The sequence below is a fragment of the Aedes albopictus genome, chromosome 1, assembly GCF_035046485.1.
Source record: "Aedes albopictus strain Foshan chromosome 1, AalbF5, whole genome shotgun sequence".
Lineage (NCBI taxonomy): Eukaryota > Metazoa > Arthropoda > Insecta > Diptera > Culicidae > Aedes > Aedes albopictus.
In genome coordinates, this window is record NC_085136.1 from 94,446,719 (window position 1) to 94,467,856 (window position 21,138).

Below are 21,138 nucleotides of genomic sequence, written 5' to 3' on the forward strand. Positions count from 1 at the left end.
AGGATGATCCTAGATAAAGTTCGGAAATATACGTCGCAGATTCTCCATTCATTGATTTTAAAGCGTGCGATGCTTTCAGTGAAAAGAAATGATCTTTGGCGGATAATGTCAGAGCATGGTTTTCCGGTGAAACTAATTAAGCTGATACGAACAAAGCTGGATGGATAAAAATCAAGTCTTCGGATCGCAGACGAAGTGTCTACCTCGTTTGAGACTTTGGACGAATCGGAGTAAGGTGATGCTGTTTCAAATTTACTGTTCAACGTTGCACTTGAAGGAGCGATTAGGAAGTCTGGCGTGCAGTGGAATGGCATGGCACTATCATCATACGGTCGCACCTGCGCCTCAGTTATGCGGACGATGTTGATCTCATCAGCATCGATTGTAGGGCTGCGAAAGATGCTTAGCTCCTCTGAAGAGAGGATACCATCAACTTTACCAAGACGAAGTACATGATATTGGGTAGAGATAGAGACAGGTCTAGTGGTGTTAGTGCTGAGGTAGTGATTGATGGGGATATGTTTGAAGTTGTTGAAAATTCTTCCTTTTATCTTGGAACACCTGTGTATAAAATACGACGGACTTGACTATAATGGCTATGTAGTGCGAAAGTCGGAAGAAAGAATAGCGAAAACCTGGGCGAAAACAATATCACGCACATCAACACCCTTATCAGAAAGAGCAATCTTCGGGCTACCTGTTAAGATTTTTGATGTTCGTGGGTGGATCAAAAGGAGCCCTACAGCGACCGAAACTGTTTACAAAAAGCACTTAGGTCCTTTTCACATGTTACGCTAGATTTAAGGTAGAGATTGGCGACTTCGTGAGCGACCCCAAACGCGCTGGTTGCACGCGGTTGAAGAAGATCTGCGATCCCTACACACTGGAGGTACATCTTCGAAGGCGGACGAAAATGATGATCTTCTATACCACAGACAAACAGACATAACACTTTCATTATTTTCTTAAAAATCCATCGCGCCGTTTACACATCCACTACCCGGTGAACATGTTTCACGTAACACTGCGTTGTACAACATGTAATCTTTTGACGTTTTTCTCTTCTTTAAGTAAAATAATTTTGAAATTGATTCACACATTTGAGAAGGTTTAGATTAGGTTTAGATTAATTGCTGTTACTTATGTTGTATAGAGTTGATTGAAAAACGGTTTTGACGTTTTTCTCTTTTTAAAGCAAAATGCTTTTTGAGTTCGTTTAATTTAGTTTTAGTTTATTAGCATACGTCTAGTACTTGACCGAATGTTTTGAATTAAATATAAACCCTGAACATAACCTGAATTCGCTCGTGACTGATTTATGTTAGCAATAAAATTATGTATGTCGACTTTTGGTTTGCGTCTCGACTAACTCATATGCCATAACCGACGTAGCGAGTGCAGTAATGGCTCCTGACATATGTATCTCAAGTGTACCATCTTGACGAACCTAGATAGGTGCCAACTGACTAAAATTGTCATTCGCATAGTTCGTTGGCGCAATTTTATGAAATAATAGGGGGATTGTTAGGGTAAGTTTCTTAGAAACAAAATGACTTAAGCTCAGTCATTTCGTCCGCTGCAAGGCTGGAGTATAGAAGTGATTGCGATTTTTGGAAGTTAAAGTTTCGAAGTTAATTAATTCGTTTTAAAGTTGAATTATGCCCTTCGTTACACGTACCGAAGGTAATTTAGTGAAATAGTGAATTCTTCGTATTATGTCCTAAACGTCATTTTCTGATTCTCTGCTATTGATAAGTACGTGTTTCCGGTCTGCGCGACCGTGTTTGCGACATTCTATAACGTACTTAGTGTGTTTCAGTGTTTTTTCGTGTTATTTAACTTAAAAAACTTATTCGCAATGGACTTTTTCCAGCGCTTAGGGGCTGTCCATTAATTATGTAAGGGTTTATGGGGGAAGAGGGGGGGGGGGGGGGTTTGAAAAATCTTACGAGACATACATTTTTTTTGGACTCTTACACAAAATCTTACAAGGGGGGGTGGGGGTGTCGAAAAATCGTAAAAATTCCCTTACGTAATAAATGGACAGCCCCTTAGGCGTTTTTTATTGTACGGTCTGGTGCAAGTGTGAGAAATCGACAAGCGGAGTCTTCAGGCGTCAACCTCGTCCAGGAAGGACGGAAATAGAGCTCGGGTGTCCACTAAGACCCGCCTTTCGAGGCAGTTAAACGGAGAGAAGCGAGGTTCGTCGTCAAAGTCGAACGATACAGCTCCGATGGTCGCCAAAAACCGTCGTCGACTCCACCACACGTCAAAAACCCCGGTGGAGAGAGTCCGAGAGCTCGGTCCCCCGTACGTCGCTAATCAGCGTACGCCGGACCAGGTCCGAATTTGGGAAGTAGAAGACGTGGCATTCCCCCCTCGGCCTAGCAGGAATCTGAGTACACGATACCGGGTCGCTGGGTTCTGTAGCTTCCCTATTGACCTTTGGAGGATCAACCCGGGAAGCACGACTCTGTCCGTGCTAAGCTCTCGTGGGTAATAAAGCGGAAGCCTTTCGTCCAGCCACCATTTCCTCCGCACCGTAATTCGGCCATCTTCCCGAGCTCAATCAGCATCGCTGCGCGCCGTAGCAGCAGCTAAAGCGGCAAGCCATCTGCCGCCATCGTTACTGAGGACGTCGCATCAAACGTCATCATAACGAGCCGTCTTCGACAGCAACGGCCGGGAACTCCGCGGCCAGGACAGCATCGGAGATCGAGACACCGCACCGCTACAAAAACCTGCGCAGGTACGTGGAAACTCTGTTCATGGCCATGATTTGTTTCCCATAGTGTTTAGCTCCCCGTTATAGACATTTTCGTTAAAGTTCAACCCGAATCAGCCTAGTACTTCCTTGAACAAATGTAATTTTTGAGTTTGAATTTCTGAGAGTAAGTTGATTCCGTTTTGGACATTTCTCTAGAGAATTCACCCTTTTACGTATATCTTTATTCCGTTTCCGTTATTTTGGTAGATTGACCTTTCAGGCTTCTGTTCTTCAATTGCGTACGTTTGATTTGAGTGAGCTTAAGTTCGCGTATAAACGGGTTCAAGAAAAGGTACCGGTTTGTCACGTTGGTATTTTCCTATATAATATAGCCGTTCACGAGTCCCCTGAGGGAATAGTCTCATATTCAGTCGGACAAATCTCGCTAGCGAGAGTGGCGCTAAAGCCATCTTGTATATAAAAACCTCGAGTCGTTGAACGGTTACAATCTTCAACAGAATGCGCTAGTGTCAAACGTCAAACGCGAAGAATACCGATGCGCGCACCTCTGGTTGTGGAGATCAGAACTTACAAGATTTGAAATGATCGTTCAAACCATGGTTACTGGATTTGTTGCCAGTGTAAGTAATGTCTGTTTGCCTGTGACTATACGCTCGGCGTTGAAGTAAAGTTACTTTGTAGCCAACAAGCTATCATGGTATCATGGTAAAGTCAATGAGAACTGCCTCAGTTATTAGCTGCGAGATTATTAACCTCGGGTCTCCAGTTAGTGGTTAAGGCTATGGATCGCCATTCTGGAGACGGCGGGTTCGATTCCCGTTCCGGTCGGGAAAATTTTTCCCGACTCCCTGGGCATAGAGTGTATCATTGTACTTGCCTCACAATATACAAATTCATGCAATGGCAGGCAAAGAAAACCCTTCAATTAATAACTGTGAAAATGCTCAATGAACACTAAGTTGAAGCGAGGCAGGCCAAGTCCCAGTGGGGACGTCGTGCCATAAAGAAGAAGAAGAAGAAGAAGAAGAAGAAGAAGAAGAAGAAGAAGAAGAAGAAGAAGAAGAAGATTGACCTCGCCAATCGCTTTCTGTTCAATGTATCAAGAATGCTAGAATAATAATTCCATTACGAAAGATCTTGGACCAGCCGGGAGTCGATCCGGCCTTGTTGAATACATGCACGGTTACAGCTTCAGCCAAGTGCGCCCCAACAGTAGGCACCATAAATTTAGTGACCAAGGTCAAATAACTATGAACTTCTCGTAAAACACTAAGCTGAGAATTGTGCTCTGTCTCAATGGAAATATGTTGCCAAAAGCAACATCTCAAAAATATGATCAGAAAACCATAACCACAATCCCGTCGACAAGCAAAACTTCAAAATAAAAGTTCAAACCATATTTTTCTTAACCCTCCCACGCCACCACCGCCGCAGGGTCATTCTCTAACAATTTATACTCCATCAAAGTACCATCCACGATGCTTATTCAGTAGTGTCTCATCTACGCCGTCGTCTCCCACCATTTTTTTTCCTCACCTGTCTTGTCCATGTGAACTGAATTTAAGAGTGCTCCCACCTTCCACCTCCTGGAGTTTTCCAGCCATAGCACACGGCTAACTACGGAAACTCCCTTTCCCTTACTGCTATACTCGTTTTTTGCGCTTTCACTCTCCTACAAACAAGCTTTTCACGATCTGCTTTCTTTCCCCTTCCTGCCTCATCTCTGGTAGTAGCAGCAGCTATCACCTTTTTTATAGTCTTCTCAGCTTGAAATTTATTTGCTACAATTTACCTCCTCATCCTCCTCTTCTTCTTCCAGCAGCATCATCATCACCCACCATCCTATAGAAGCTTGATGCAACTACCCCTCCCCTCACCACCGTTCCTTCGATTACCCGGTGTAGTTGTTGTTTTTTTACATTAATATTATTTACAAATTATTTCAAACTTTTAATAGAGTTTGCTTCGTCTCCTCGCCATCGTTGCGCTTGCTTTCTGGGATGGGTGATGCAGCATCCGTCCGCTTCTTGCGCTCGTTAACAGCACAGTGCAAACACGGTGGGAAAATTATACGTGAAATGCGATAAAAGTCCATGTTTTTTCCACTTTTCTCAATCCTACCTGACAATCTTCGAAAAAAAAAGTTTATTAAAGAAAAATCATTTGCAACTTTCAAATAATTCCTGTCTTGTTTTTTGGAAAGTTTTCAATTCGTTCGATACCCTGACACTCACTTCAGCTGATGGTGGCTTAGCTGCGTTGCCGCACGTGATGCATTTTAATTCAGCTCACCTCGGCACTCGGTTGGTAACCACGAAACACTTTCCTCTTCTGATTCGAGGTAGTCATCGCAACAATTCATGCCAATTTGTCGAGTTTGGCTGGAGTAATGCGTTCCGTGCTGACCACACCACCTTTGGCTACTCTTCGAACTCGATGCTTCGTGATCCGATTGCAACTTGAACCGTACAAAAGTTAACGGAAAGAATACTGAACTTAACTTTTCTTTCTCTCAGTTCACCATGTTCTTATAGCAAGTTCTGTTCATCCGATACCCTCCCTTGTCTCTGCTTGCCTTGGTTAGATTTTGATTTGTTTCATTTTTTGTTTAGCTACATATTTGCGTTTAACTGCGATTTGCATTGACTGTTGTATTTTTTTCCTAGAACTCCTCTCTCTAGTTACTCTGTCTGTACAATTGGAAGCATTATTGTTGGATGAAGTTTGGTCACCCGAAGGTGACCAAACTGTCGTCATCGTCGTGTTCGTCGTCGTCCTCGCCGGCGTTTCGATCGTCACCGGTGCCCATCCCGTCCAGGCTGAGCCCGGCGAATTCAGATTGCTGCGGTGGCGGCTGTCGCTCAGTTGTGTTTCCAACTATTAGCTGTGTGGAGTAGAAGAGGAGAGAAAACAAATGTTAAACAAATTTTATAGTCGGATGAATTCGAACCTCACATATCAACCCCTGACATTGGAAAAGATTTCCAATAAGATACAATATCAGAGAGGGTCTAATTCTAGCTAGGTACTTCCCATTGCTCATCTTTGTAACTATTTATTCGATTGCACACTGAAGTTTTTACGCCGTTTTTATGCGGTCCAGGATGTTTGAGGGGCGTTTCAAGGAATCCAAGGATTCTAACTCTCAAATCTCTTCCCTTGTACACGGGCTTGTTTCAAGAGTTACATGGGGTCTGAAGGTGTATTAGGAAGATTTCGAAGACATTTCAGGAAGTTTAAATGCAAGTTTAAATGGATTTTCGGCCTTTGAGGTCTTTTGAGGGGTATCGGAGGTTTTAAGGCGCGTTACATGTGGTCCCCCGAGCAGAAGGGACTAACAACAGCATATAGAGTTGTGTTATTTGGGTAAAATAACTGAATAATAGAATCTATTATTTTTAAGCTATTAACATAATATATTGTGTTATAAACTTGTCTGTCATAAGGGGCAAAATAACAAATATCATAACAAAAAATGTTCTTAGAAAACCATTTTAATAACTTGTTTTGTTAGTTTTGATAACAACTTAATAACAGTGAATTTGAAGAATATTTCAATAACAAATTTTGATATTAATTTGTTATTGATAATAATCGGAAAACAAAATATGTTATATCGAAGTGAATTATGATATTTATTATATAAAATTATTCACTTTGTCTCACAAATTCCCCAATAACACGAATGATCGAAAAATATTATATTCAGTTTTTAATTCGTTCTAAGAGAATTAAAAAAATCTTCCAGAGATTTCTCCGAGAGTTCTTCCACGAAGTTATTCACAGATTTTCAAAGACTCCTCTAGAAATTCCTCCAAAATTATGAACAGAATCCCTTCAAGGATTTCTTCAGAATTTCGCGTGATTATTTGTCCCGAATTTCATCTTGAGATTTCTTTGAGAATTTCATCAGGAGTTTTTTCGAAGAATTCTGGAGATTTTCAAAACATTTTGCCAAGAATTCTAATAATTGCTCAGAAGAATTCAGGCCAAACATTTCAATAGGTCCTATCTGCATTTGAGAGGCTCTCGTTATTCATTTTCTTTTTCAGTTATTGCAATGTAATGGTAAACTTTTCAAATACTTTTTGCAGTACAAATCAAAAGACGATTGTTTTGACCATCGTTTTATGCAAGGAGACAATTATAATTCAAATAAACAGCTGCAATATTAACGAAAGAGAGGGAAACCAAAAAGAGCTCTCTTCTGCAGATAGGACCTTTAGATATGTTTGGCCTGAATTACTTTTGGAATTTCTAAAAAAGATAGCGCCAGGAGTTCTTTTAAAGACTTCTCCAGGGTATCGAAGGGTTCCTCCAGAATTTCCAAGTATTTTTCCGAATATTATTTAAGGAATTTTCAGAGGATTCTTTTGGAAATTTCCTTCCTAACTAAATATGTACAAAAATGGATCAAAACAAAAGGAAAAATCGTCATTATTGAATTGTTGCTTTGATTTCAAAATTGGATACTGTTGTGCTATCGTTGATAAGTTGATCAATAGTAAAACAATAACAAAACTTGTTCTTCTACAAAACAAGTTATTGAAACGTAACTGAGTGAGTGTATATCAATACCTTGATTATAACAAAATGAGATTGTCCAACAAAATCTGTTATGGAAAAATTATGCCTTGATAATTAAATAATAACAAAACAAGATATAAAAACAGATTATGTGATTTCGTAGTTATTAATTTGATATTCTCCTCTGCTCGGGCCGAGGAGGTTTAAGGTGGATTTCGGAGCCATTTCGAGAAGCTTCAGAGACACTTTCGGGGGTATCGGAGGCATTCATGTGCGTTACAAGGGGTCCTATGGGATCTCAGGGAGTTCATAAGCATTATAGATGGCTACAGGAACTTCTACGTAACGCCTCTGTTACGTTTCTGAAACCCACCGATACCACCGAAAACGTCTATGTAACGCCTCAGCAACGTCTCGGAGATCTACCGAAAATGCTCTGAAACTTCCTGAAATGTCTCCGAATTCCCCCTTAACCACCTTGTACCCCATGTAACGCATCTCAAACCCTCTGAAACCCCTGCCCCTGGAAACACCCATGTAACGCCTCTGTAGCGTCTTCAAAACCCGCCGAAAACCCTCTGATGCTTCTTAAAATGCTTCCTAAATCCCCCTAAAACCTCATCGGACCCCATGTAACGCACCTGAAACCCTCCGATACTCCAGAAAAATGCCTCAGAAATCCCCTTGAACCTGAAACTCCCTGAAACCCCAGAAACTTCCTAAAACGCCTAAAAATGCCCTGCAACCCCTTGAAATGCCCCGAAAACGCCCTTGAAGCCCTTTATACTGCTTTTGAAACCCGCTGAATCGTCCAGAACTACCTGACATCCCACCGGATCCCTAGTAACGCATCAGAGACTGTCCGATACACCCGAAATCGCTCCTGAAGCTTCTATAAATGCGCACGAAATCCCTCATGAACGCCCTCGGACCCCATGTCACGCATCTGAAACCCCCCGAAACCTCTGAAAACGCCTATGTATCGTCTCTGTAACGTAACTGAAACCCGTCGGAAATCCCCTGAATTGTCTCCGAAATCTTCCCCATGAAACGCCACTAAAGCATCATGGAACCTTCTGAAACCCCTATAAACTTGCAACCCCCTGAAAAGCTCCTGAAAGCTCATCTGAGACATCCTAGAACCCCTTAAAAACCCACTGAAACGCCTCTGCAACCTCACCGGAACGCCCTGTAACCTCTTGAAACGCCCCTTGCAGCCCCCTGAAACATCCTCGAACATCCTGAAAGCTATTGTAGTTTTATTCACATCTATAACGTGACTTGACTATTTTTACGCGGTTTTTAGGACGTTATTTTTTTTAATGACACGGTTTTTCACGAGGGTTTTTACGCGGTACCATTTTCGTCGTAAAAAAAACTGCAGCGCACTGGAATTCTTATGGCGTTATCTTGTAGGAACTTTTCCGGAATTATAATTGTGAATTTTACCAAAAATTTCTTTTTTTAAAAATTTTTACGCTCTCAGTAAAAAATCCCTTAAAAAACAAAAACAAAGTTTTTTTTTTTTAGAAACGCTTCCAGCAATTTTTGAGAGTTTTTCTCAGAAGTTTCCGTAGCAATTTCTTCGGAAATTCTGCAATTTTGCTTATAGATTTTCTGCGGTTATCTATTTAACGATTTTCTTTTGGTTTTTACAAGATTCAGAAATACCTCGGACGGAGTTCCAGTCTGCTAACTTAGTAAAGAATTCCTCTGGCACACTCAATACAAATATATCCAAAAATTCTCATAGGGTTTTCTTCAGTAATTGCGATGCGATACTTCGGGAATTCCCTTGAAAATTAGACCGACATTTTCTTATTACTTTCCAAGTCAGCTTTTCAAAGATTTCTTCCGCAAAATCCTATTGAAATCGCTAAGGATTTTTTTTTAAGTCCCTCAAATAATCACTTCGGGAATTGCTTGCATATGCAATTTGTTCTGGAATTTGACGGCAATTTCGTTTGGACTTCTTGTCAATTTATTTTATGTATTTTCGGTATTCCTTTATTGCTTATTCCCTTAGGATTTTTTTCTCTTACAGTAACTATAGATTGTCACTGATTTAATCGATATTTTCTGTAGTAATTGTGTGAGAAATTTTCTTAAAAATTGTTTCAACAATTTTTTTCAGGATTTTTTTTTTGTGAATCCCCTGAAGTTCCGCAGAGTTTTCTTCGGGAGTTTTTCAGTTATGTTCGAAAGAACTTTCCGATAATTTTTAAACTTTACGAAACGTTCTAGGAGTCTTCCTGCATTTATTTTTAGAAATTTCTCCAGCAGTTGTTTTAGGTATTCCTACAACAATTCATACAGTTATACCTATGATAGTTTTTTATGGAAGTTTAGCTGGCTATTACTCAAGATTTTTTTCGATTCTTTAAGTAACTTCCGGAAATTGTCCAGGTAGTTACTTCAGAAATTATTTTGGCATTTGCTGTAGAATATCTCAAAATTCTGTCTATAAATTTCTTCAAAAATTCTTCCTGCATACGGTTGTGTAACTCCCTGAAAGTTTCTTCAAGACTTTCTCTCTTTCTCTGAGAATGTGTTCAGTAATTATTCACCCGAAAATTCCTCATGCAATTTTCGAACGAAGTTCTCTGACATTATATCAGGGATTTAGGGATCCGACAATTCCTTTCCTTTAGCAGTCCCACCTGTAATTTCATATGTATTTCCTTCGAAAATTTCCTCAAGAATTGCTGGTTAAATTCCTTTTATAAATCTCCAAAGCATTACCAGAGCAGTGACTAAAGGAATAGCTAAAAGAAGTACTTTTGGAAATCCCGTATGAATACTTAAAACAATTATTGGAGCATTCCTAGAGGGATTTCTGAAAGAGTTTCTATTGTAATTGCTAAAGAAAATTCTGGATGATGATGATGTTTCTTAAGAGCTTCGGAAGACATTCCTGGAAGATTTATTAGAATAGTTCCTAATGGCTGCAGCTAAGAAATTTCTCAAATAATTTACGCAGGAATTTTCGAAGGAATTTACGTAGTAAAATACCGGAGGAGTTATTAACGAATTTTTGGAGGGATGCTTAAAAGCTTTCTTAGAAAAAAAAAAAACGCCTGAGGAAATTATGGAAGGAATCACAGCAGGAATCTCTAGAGGAATTCCAGGAGATCTCACTGGATGTCTTGCAGGAGAAACCCCTTGAGGAATTCCGCAAGACATGCGAAACCCGAGCAGAGGGGAATATCAAATTAATAACTACGAAATTACAAAACATGTTTTTATATCTCGTTTTGTTATTATTGTATTATCAAGGCATCATGTTTCCATAACATGTTTTGTTGGACAATATTATTTTGTTATGACCAAGCTATTGGTATACAGCCATTAAATAACATTTCAATATTACATTTTGTTGTGGAACAAGCTTGGTTATTAGTGTATTATTGAGAGTGTACAAATACTTTATGCTATTGCTATCAAAACTAAAACAAGTTTTGAAATAAATCCTACGTCATTCAACAACGTTATTTACAGTATTTCGCGATTTCGCGTGTATCAGCCACTGCCCAAGTGACGCAGCACCCTACATACATCAAAACTAGAACATAGCAGACGATATTGAAGGTGAGGTTTGAAAGGGACGTTCCAGATTCCGACTTTGACATGAGAATATCAATGATAAAAATGTCAAACTTATTGAGTAAACTTGCTTAAACGAAGCTAATACAGACAGCTGAATCAAAAATTGTAGATGGGTTTGAATGGGATTTTTCAGAAATATTTTGTATTTTCACATGTTTTCCCTGTCGTTCCAAAGGATGAAGTCGGGTCTACCTATTTGTGGTAAAAGATTACATGAATAGTTGAAAATACGCCTATGAGGGAAGAGAGAAACTGAAGCTCGCAATGATTGTTCCGCCATTTTCACATGCTGGTCTAAATATGTATAGCATTCTCAGCCAACACGAAGTCATATATGAGGTAGAAAAGGATGCTAATGTGGAGGCCATATGCGTACACGCTTTCATTTAACCACGGGTAAAGTGTACACATATCGCCTCCACTTTAGCATCCTATTCAACAGCATTTGCGATTATTTGATATCATAACTAATTTTGCTTTCGGGATGTTATCAATAACTCTTTAATATCAAAATTTGTTATTGAAATTTTTCCTAAATTCACTGTTATTAAGTTGTTATTGGCACTAACAAAACATGTTATTAAATTGACTTTCCAGGAACAAATTTTTGTTATGTGACTTGTTATTTTGCCGCTTATGACAGACAAGTTTATAACTCAGTATGTTATGTTGATAACATAAAAATAACTCATTCCATTATGCAGTTATTTTGCCAAAATAACGCATTTTGTTATGCTGTTGTTATTCCCTTCTGCTCGGGAAGAATTTTGACGAATTATTATTGTATAAAAGAAATAAATTTAAAATTTCGGCAACTTTCCTCAAAACATTCTTGAACATAATCTTTTTGAATTTTTTGATAATATCTTTTGGAATTCAATTTAGCTACAAATTGCATATTCCTGGAAGAATTTTCGGAATTAATCCTGAGTATCTGGGGCAATTCTTGAAAGACTGCCGAGAAATTTCCAAGGCAATTGCCGGAAGCATTTCTAATTTAACCCTTTGGAGCCGTAGGGGTCATATATAACCCCGGCGATGAAACCCAGCATAACAAACGTGTTCGACACCAGCGAGGTTGCGTCGAAAGCGGCGAAAAAGATCTGCTCCAAAAGGTTAATAAGCTGAAGAGTTACTGAAGGACATTCTGGAGAAGTTACTAATGGAATTTCCAAACAAATTTGTATAAAAATTTCCTGCGCAATTCCTAAAGATTTTACCGGAAGAGTTCCTAAGGAAATGGCTAGGGGTTCTTCCATGGAAATAACCAGAGAAGCTTCGCAAAATATTATTTATGGAAGAAGTCTAGCAGAAGAATATCTGAAGAAATTTTCGGACAAATTTTATAGGAATTGCCAGCGAACTCCTAAAGAAATTACATAAGGTATTCCAAAAAAAAATCTGAGGAGATAGTAAGCAATTTCCGAAAAAAATAGCTTAAAAGAATGATCGGTGTTATTTCTTAGAAATTTCAGGAGCAATTCCTGAGAAAGATTCAACAGGAAGTCCTAAAGAAATTTTAGGGGCTTCAAAATCAATTACTAGAGGTTTCCTTTAACAAATTGCCAATGGAAGCCCTTAAAAAGGAGTGCCACGGAGTTCACCACCAAACAGTTACAATAGAATTGCTTATCTTCCAATAATTTCTGAACATTACAAAATTCAGTCAGGAATTGCTATAAAGATTTTTGCAAGAGGTCTTACAGACAATCTTTCAGTATTTCCTTCAGATATTCCTCTCAGGGTAACACCAATAGTTTCTCCATGGATTCTTCAAGAAATTTATTCAGAAATATTTCTAAGCAACTTCTACAGGAATTCCTTCACAGATCACAAATTCTTCCACAGATTACTTTAGAAATACTTCCCAAAAAATCGTAAAATAAATTTGTTAAAGGATTTCTCAAATCATTTTTTTAATAATTACCTCAATAATTGCTCTTCGGATTCCTTTATGAATTTCCCCACGATTTATTCAGAAATTCCTGTAGAGATTTATTCAAGAGCTCTCCATGAGATGTCTATCAACTGTATATAAGAAATTGCTGCAGGGATTAGTTCGGAAATTAATGCTGGGACGCCTTCTTAAATTACTACAAGCATTCTTTCAAAAATATCTCCAGTGCCTTTTTTAAAGTTAAGGGTTTTCTTCAGGAATCTCAGCAAAGAAATTTCTCCAAAAGTTCTTCCATGGAGTTTTTCAGAAATTCCTCTAAATATACAGGGTGTTCCTTTCCTTAATGCTAATCCTTCGGGGGGTGATAGAGGACCATAATAGGTGAAAAAAATTGTTCTACGCATATGGTCAAATCTCAACCGTTTCGGAGTTATTGAACTTTTAATGTTTTTGACTATTCTTGCCTTAAACTGGCTGTAACTTCAAAATGGTTCATCTTATCAAAGTTCTTTTGATTGCATTGGAAAGATAATTAAATTTTTTATCTAATAACGTCTTTGAACCTGTTGGTTTTTGTAATTTAGTAAGTTTTGTAGGGCAAAAAAGTTAAAAGTTATCTATTTTTGACAAGTTTTTGCTTATTAACTTTGAAAAATGCGTGGTAAATTAAATTTTTCTCTTAGAGAAACTTGTGCGCCTTGACTTGCTTAACAATTCGTTCTTTGACGTTAAACTCCTAACTCTTATCGTTTTCTTACAATTTCGATTTGAACACCCTATTTCGTATCAATAATTTGCCTCAGTAAATGCCACAGATGAAAGCTCATTTAACCCCACTGTGTCATTGGAGCTGGCGTCTTGTTTTGCATCGTGCAACCGCGCGCACAGCACACTTTGTCCGTCATCCAATAGCAACAGCGTGGCGCGTATGAATGACAAGAACGACGCTGCTGTGGGTTCATGTTGAATGATTTGGTGTGATTACCGTGATCCTGAGAGGCTCTTCATGATGATTAGGGAAGTGGACTAGTGATTCTAGGTGCAGGTAGATTATTATCAACGAAAAATACAGGTTTTGATGGGACGGGAAGCGGCATAAACTGATGGTTCCGAGAAAATAGAGTGGGAGGGGTAAAATTACAGAAGGAATCTTGAAGTCACTGAAGGGAGTCACGTTGTTTCGGGGGAAATTAAATAATTCTGGTAGAGAATGAGGGTTCAAGTGATAGAGTTTCGGTAAAAAAAATAATTCCGGGACACACACTATTCTTAAAAGTGCAAAGTTGGAGCTTAGAACTAATGATTTGAGAAAGAATCTGATTTTAGAAACTTTTGCTCTGCAGAATGATAACAGTTTTTCAAATTCATCAAGAAATTTCCTCAACGATTCATCAAAATTCCTACAGAAAAACTATCAAGCATTCTAGCCACGGTTCTTTCGGGAATTTCTCCATAGATTCCTCCAAGTGCTCCTGCACGAATTCGCCCAAGAATTCTCCAGACCCCTATCCGAAACATTTTTAGGCGTTCCTCAAGAAAACATTCCAGAGGTTCCTCAAAGAATTTCTCCAGAAATTTTACCATGAATTCCTCTCAAAAGATTTTCCCGGAGATTTAACCAGATTTTTTTTCCAATAAGTCTTCCCGGCATCTCTCTAAGGAATTTGTTTCAATGATTCCTCTAGCAATTCCTCCAAGTGTTGGTATAGGAATTCCTCTAAGGAATGTTTCAGTAATTTATGAAAGGATTCCTGTATTAATTTCTCCAAGGATTACTCCACGAATTCCTGAGAGGGTCCCTACAAACCATCTAAAGCTTTCTATCAGAAATTCTCCAATGACTCCTCCAAACATTCTTCCTAGAATTCCTGCAACGATTCTTTCATGGATTCTTACAGTAATTTCTCCAAACATTTCTTTATGAAATTCTTCAACGATTCTCCATGGATTCCTCCAAAAAAAAAATCCAGCAGAAGTTCCCCGGATAATTTATCCTACAATTTCTCCAAAGATTCTTTGATAATTTCTTCTAAGAATTAAAACTGCAGGAATTCCTACCACCAGGGGTTTCAACAGGAATTCTTCTAGAAATTCCTCCAGGAATTCCACAACGAATTCCACCAGGAACTGCATAAGAAGCTTCTACAATAACTGTACCAGAAAATCCACTAGTTTCTCTAGGTGAAGTTTCTCTGGGAATGCCTCTAGGAATTCCTCCAAGTACTCCATCAGGAATTTCCAAAATTGTCAGTCAGTAGTGTCTTCAGGTAAGCCACCTGGAGTTTCTCGAGAAATTTCATCAGGAAGTCATCCGCGATATCCACTAGAAATTCGTTAAGGAGATCTACTAGGAATTTCACTAAGAATTCCTCCAGAAATTCCACCACGAAATTCCTCCATGAATTTCACCTGGGATTTGACCTAAAATTCCACTAAGAATTCCACCATGAATTCTTCCGATAATTCTAGAAAAAGCTACTCTAAGAATTCTCTCAGGAGTAACTCTATGAATTCTACCAGGATTTTCAATAGAAATTCCTCTAGAAATTTCACTGGGTATTCGTTAAGAATTACAACCACCAGGAATTCTTCCAGAAATCCCTCCAGGAATTCCAGCAGGAATTGCATAAGAAATTTTCTTCAATAATGATACCAAAAGCTCCGCCAGGAAATCCACCAGTTTCTTTTGGTGAAATTTCTATGGGAATACCTTCAGGAATGCTCCTAATTCCTCCAGGATTTTCATCAGGAGGATTTTTCCAGGAATTCAATCAGGAGTTCCTCCACGATTCATTGAGGAATTCTACTAGATATTCCGCCAAGAGTTCTTCCAGGATTTCTACCGATAATTCCTTTAGAAATTCTACGAGAAATTCCTTGAGGAATTCCTCCATAGATTTCACCGGGATTTCCTTCATTAATTTATCCAAAAATTCCTCCAGTACTTTCACCATGAACTCTTCCAGAAATTCCATCACGAATTTCACAAGTAGTTCAACAACGAGTTTCACCAGAACTTAAATAACCAATTTCTCGAATAATTAAACCAGCATCTCCCCCAGGAAATCCATGTGAAGTTATACCAGGAATTCTACCAGGAGTTGACTCATGAATCCCACCAGTATATCCACCTAAAACTCTTCCAGGAACTCCACCTGAAATTTTGTTCTAGAATTGCACCAGTAGAATATTCTCCATGAATTCCACCAGAAATTTATTCAGGATATCCTCGAAGAATCCACAAGGAACTCCTCCGGGAACTCCACCAAGGAATGCTCTAGAAATTCCATCAGGAATCCCTCTAGGAATACCACCAGAATTTCACCATGAGTTTTACCAGGATTTCCACTTGGTATTTAACCTGGAATTCCTCCACGAATTTCACTCAGATTTTCACCAGGAATTACACCATAAATTCCATCATTAATTCCATCAGCAATTCCGCTAGGAGATTTTCCAGAACTTCTACCAAGAGTTCCTCAACGAGCTCCACTAATTTTTTTTCCAAGGATTTCCATTTTTAATTGCACCAGGATGTCCACCTGAATTTCCTCTAGGATTTCTACCAGAAATACCTTAGAAATTTCTTCTGGAATTTTTCTTGAATGCACTAGAAATTCCTCCATAAATTTCTTCAAGATTTTGTCCATGAAACCAACCAAAGTTTCTCAGGAATTCCTCCAGAATTTCCTCCAGGATTCCCTATAGGAATTCCTCCAGGGAATTTTACCATTCATACCTTCAGAATTTCACCTCGAAATCCATTAGGAATTCCACATGGAATTCCACAAGGAATCCCTCCAAGAATTTTACCAAAAAATCCGCCAATAATTATACCAGGAGTTCCTCTAAAAATTCCACTAGGAGATCCTCCAGGAAATTCACCCGTTTCTCTAGGAGAAGCTTCTCTAGGAATGGTTCCATGATTTCCTCCAGGATTTTCCACAAGGAGCTCCTCCAGGAATTCCAACCGGAGTTTCTCCAGGAATTTCATTAGGAAGTCCTCCACGAAATTCCAGAACATCTACAAGGAAATCCTCTAGGAATTTCACCAGAAATTCCACTTGGAATTTCACCTGGAATTCCAATAGGAATTCACCTAGGCATTTCACTAAGATTCCACCAGAAATGCCTTCCGAAATTCCAGCAGAATTTTCTCCAGAAATTTCAGCAAAAATTTCTTTAGAAATTCTTCCAAGAATTCCACCTAGAACTCCTTCAGGAAATCAACCAGAATTTTCTTCATTCAGTTATAGGAAAAACAATCTTCAAAAAAAAAAAAATCTTGAGAAATTACAAAACTTATGGAACTGGTAATAGTTTTGGGGGAATCCCTAGTGAAATTCCGGTAGGAATTCCAGGTGGAATCCCTGGTGAAATACTTATACGAACTCCTTATAAAATTCCTGGAAGAATTCTTAGTAGAATACTTCGGTGTATTCTTGGTGGAATTTCTGGAAGAATTCGTAGTATAATACCTGGAGGAATTCCTAGTGGCGAAGTTCTCGCAGGAGTTCCTGGTAGAATTCCAGGAGAAATTCGTAGTAGAATACCTGAAGAAATTCCTGGTGGAATTACTGGAGAAATTCTTGGTTAAATTCCCGGAGGAAATTGTGAATGAATTTCTAGAGGATTTCATTCAGGAATTTCTAGGGGAAGTCATGGAAGAGCTCCTGGTGCAATTCGTGTAGCAATTCTCCAAAGAATTCCCGGCGGAATTCCTGATGAAATTCCTAGAGAGATTACTTGTGGAATTCTTGAAGGAATTCTTGGAGAAATTCCTGGAGGAAATACTGAAGAACTTTTTGGTTAAATTCATAAAGGGCTTTCTGATGGAATTCATTGAGGAACGCCTGGTAGAATTCCCAGATGAACTCCTGGTGGATTCCAAAGAGGAATTCCTTGAAAAATTCCAAGTGGAGCGCGTGGAGTAACTTTAGGTGGAATATCTGGAGGAACTTCTGGCGGAATTCCTGGTGATATCTCTGGTGAGATTTGTGGTGCATTTCCAGATGGAAATGCTGATAAAATATCCGAGTGGAATACCTGGTAGAATTTCTGGAAAAAATCGTAGTAGAATAACTACTGGAATTCTTAGAGGGATTCATGGTAGAATTGCTAGAGGAAACCTGGTGGAAATCCTGGTGAAATTCCTGGTGAAATTCCTATTATAACACATGTAGGATTTCCTTGATGAATTCCTTAAAGAATTTGTAGTGAAATACCTGGAGCAATTCCTTGTGGTGAAATTCTCGGAGGAATTTCTGGTAGAATTTCTGCAGGAATTCCTGGTAGAATTACTGAAAGAACTCGAAGAAGAATACACGGAGAAATTCCTAGAGTGATTTCTATTGGAGCTACTAAAGGTATTCCTGGTGGTATTCCTAAAGAGGTTCCTTGTGGAAATCCTTGTAAAATTCCTGGAGGAATTGCGGGTGTAACTTCAGATGAAAATTGTGGTAAAGTTTCTGGAGGAATTCTGGCTGAAATTTCTGGTGGAAATCCTGGAAGAATTCTGGAAGTAATTCCAGGTTGAAATCCCGGTAAAGTTATATGAGGAATTCCGATTGGAATATCTCATAGAATTCCTGGTGAAATTCTTGGAGGAATTCATGGCCGAATTCCCGGAAGAGTTTGTACCTAGAGGAGTTCTTGGTGGAATTTCTGTAGGAATTCATGGAGAGATTTCTGAGGGAGTTTTAAGAAAAACATCCGCTGGAGGAGTTCCTGGTGGATTTCCTAGTAGGATTCCTTAAAGAATTGTGGAAGAATTCCTGATGGAATTCCTGGAGAAACCCTGATGAAATTCCAGGAGACACTCCTGATGAAAATTGTGGAGAAGTTCCTGGTGGAAGGAGTCTCATGAGGAATTCACGACCGATTCTCTGAAGGAATTCCCGAAGGAATCCTTGATGAAATTCCTCAATGGGGAGCGGAAATCTCAAAGGAATGCCAGGAGAAGTTCCTGAAAGCAGCAAGAATCCCAGAAGAAATTTCTGAAGTAATATGAAGAAGAGTTCCTGAAAGAATGCCTGGAGAAAATCTCAAAGAAATGCCTGTAGGACAAATTAAAGGAATCCACAGTAGAATTCTTAAAAAATCTCAGATGGAAAAAAATGCCTGTATGAATTATTAAAGAAATCTTTGGTGGAATTCCTGAGGAAATCCCAGGTAAAATTCCTAAAGTATTCCCAGGAATTCCTCCATGTATTCTAGTAGGAGTTCTGCCAGGAGAATCTTTGGAGAAATTTCTAGATGAACCTATAAAGGAATTATTGGAAAAACTATAGGAAAAATCCTCGAAGGAATACTTGAAAAATATTTGGAAGGAATCCGAGGAAGAATTTCCAGGGGAATATTTGGGGGAATTGACATCGGGAAGAAATTCCTAGAGGATTTCATGAAGCAATCCCTGGAGGATTTCCAGGTGGAATATCCGAAGAAATCCCGGAGGAATTTCTGGAAGAATTTTGGTAATAACTCCATAAGGAATCCCTTGAGGAATGCCTGAAGGAATCTCTGAAGGAATTCCTGGTGGATTTCCGAATAAACAAAGGATCTCATGATGCAATATCCTAAGGAACCATAGAAGGAACTTTGTAATGAATTCTTGAAGGAATTGCTGAAGAAGTTCCTCAAGGAATCCTTAGAGAAATTCGGAAAAATATCCCAAGAGGAATTTCCAGAACAATCCCTTGAAAAATTCATAAGGGAATTAATAAAGAAATCCCTCCTTGGAAAAACTCATACAGTTACACCTGAAGAAATTAATAAAGAAACTACTGCTAGAATTGATGGAGGAAATCTTGGTTGAATTCCTGGAGGAATTTAAGGTGGACTCTCAGGTTAAATTCCTGGTGGAGCTCTTGGTATGGTTACAGGACAAATAACATATCTAATTCCTGGTGGTATTCGTTGTGGAATTCCAGCTGGATATTCTGGTAGAATTCCTGGTAGAAATCAGGATGGAGTTTTAGGTGTAAACGCTGGATGAGTTCCAAGTGGAATTCCTAGAGGAATTTCTGGTTGAATTACTTGTGGAATTCTAAGAGGAATATTTGCTGGAGTTCCTGCAGGAATTATTTGAGGAATACCTTGGGCAATTCAAAGTGCAATTTCTTATGGATATCCTGGTGAAATTCTTGGAGGGATTACGGTAGAATTCTCAAAGGAAACCCTGGTGGAATTCTTATTTAGAAACATTTCTGGTAGAATTCCTGAAGGAACTTCTGGTGGAATTGATGATGCAATTTCGGCTGGAATTAATCGTGAAAATCCTGCTGACATTTCTGGAGGAATTCCTTGTGAAGTCCTTGGAGAAACTTCTGGTAGTATTCCAGTAAGAATTCCAAGAGAAATTCCTGGAAGAACTGCTGGTTGAATTTTTACAGGAATTTCTGGCGAAAAACTTGAGAGAATTCCTGGCAAAATTTCTAGCAAAATGCATGGAGGAATTGCTGGTGGAATTCCAAGAAGGATTCCAGGTGGAATTCATAGAGGGACTCCTGGTGGAATAGGACAGGTCGGTGAAGTACTAGATTTGTAGTAATGAGCTGAATTTTAGTATAGTGAGAAGGTCAATTCTCCGTTTCAGCAGAGAAATGGTACAAAAAGCGTGGGTATTATGATTCCTTGCCTAATTTGATGCTGATTGAGAAAAACTTTGGGCAACATGTTGTTGTTTTCACCATTTCTTGCAACATAAACAACATAGTTATCCAAAGTTTTGCTCAAAGAGCATCAAATTAGGCAAGGAATCATAATACCCACGCTTTTTGTACCATTTCATTGCAGAAACAGAGAACTGACCTTCTCACCATACAAAAATTCAGCTCATTACTACAAATCTAGTACTACACCGAACGTGCCCCATTCCTGGAGAATTTCGTGGAGGAATTTCTGGTGCAATTATTGGAAAAAGCTTCAAGTGAAATCCCTGCTGGATTTTCAGGTAGAATTTCAGGTAGACATCCTGGTGGAATTCCTAGTAGATCTCCTTAAAGAATTTCTAGTTGACATCACGGAGGACTTTCTGATGGCACTCCTCGAGAAACTCCTAAAGACACTACTAATTGAAAATTTTGAAGGAATTCCTGATGGAGTTATAGGAGAAATTTCTAGAGGCATTGCCAGAGAATTTTCACCTAGAGAAACTAGTGGATTTCCTGGTCGACCTACTGGTATAGTTACTGTTAAAAATTTCTTATGCAGTTCCTGGTGGAATTCGTTGTGGAATTCCTGCAGTTTTCAATCCCTCCAGAAATCCTTGGAAGAATTATCAAAGAATCTTTGGTAGAATAAATGGAGGTAAAGAAACATTTCTGTTAAAATTCCTTAAGGAACTTCTGGCGGAATTCCTGGTGGAATTCATGGTGGAATT

At 38.9% G+C, this 21,138-nt stretch overlaps 1 protein-coding gene across 1 annotated transcript in view; it reads right to left on the reverse strand.

Annotated features, from left to right (window-relative positions):
- Window positions 1-1,910: 1,910 nt before the first annotated feature.
- Window positions 1,911-21,138, reverse strand: part of LOC109402049 (carbonic anhydrase-related protein 10) — a 451,175-nt gene continuing 431,947 nt past the window's right edge. The window contains exon 9 of the mRNA XM_029855977.2: window positions 1,911-5,612. Coding sequence (XP_029711837.2) covers window positions 5,590-5,612 — 23 coding nt within the window. The 3' untranslated portion in view covers window positions 1,911-5,589. The remainder of the gene's footprint in view (window positions 5,613-21,138) is intronic.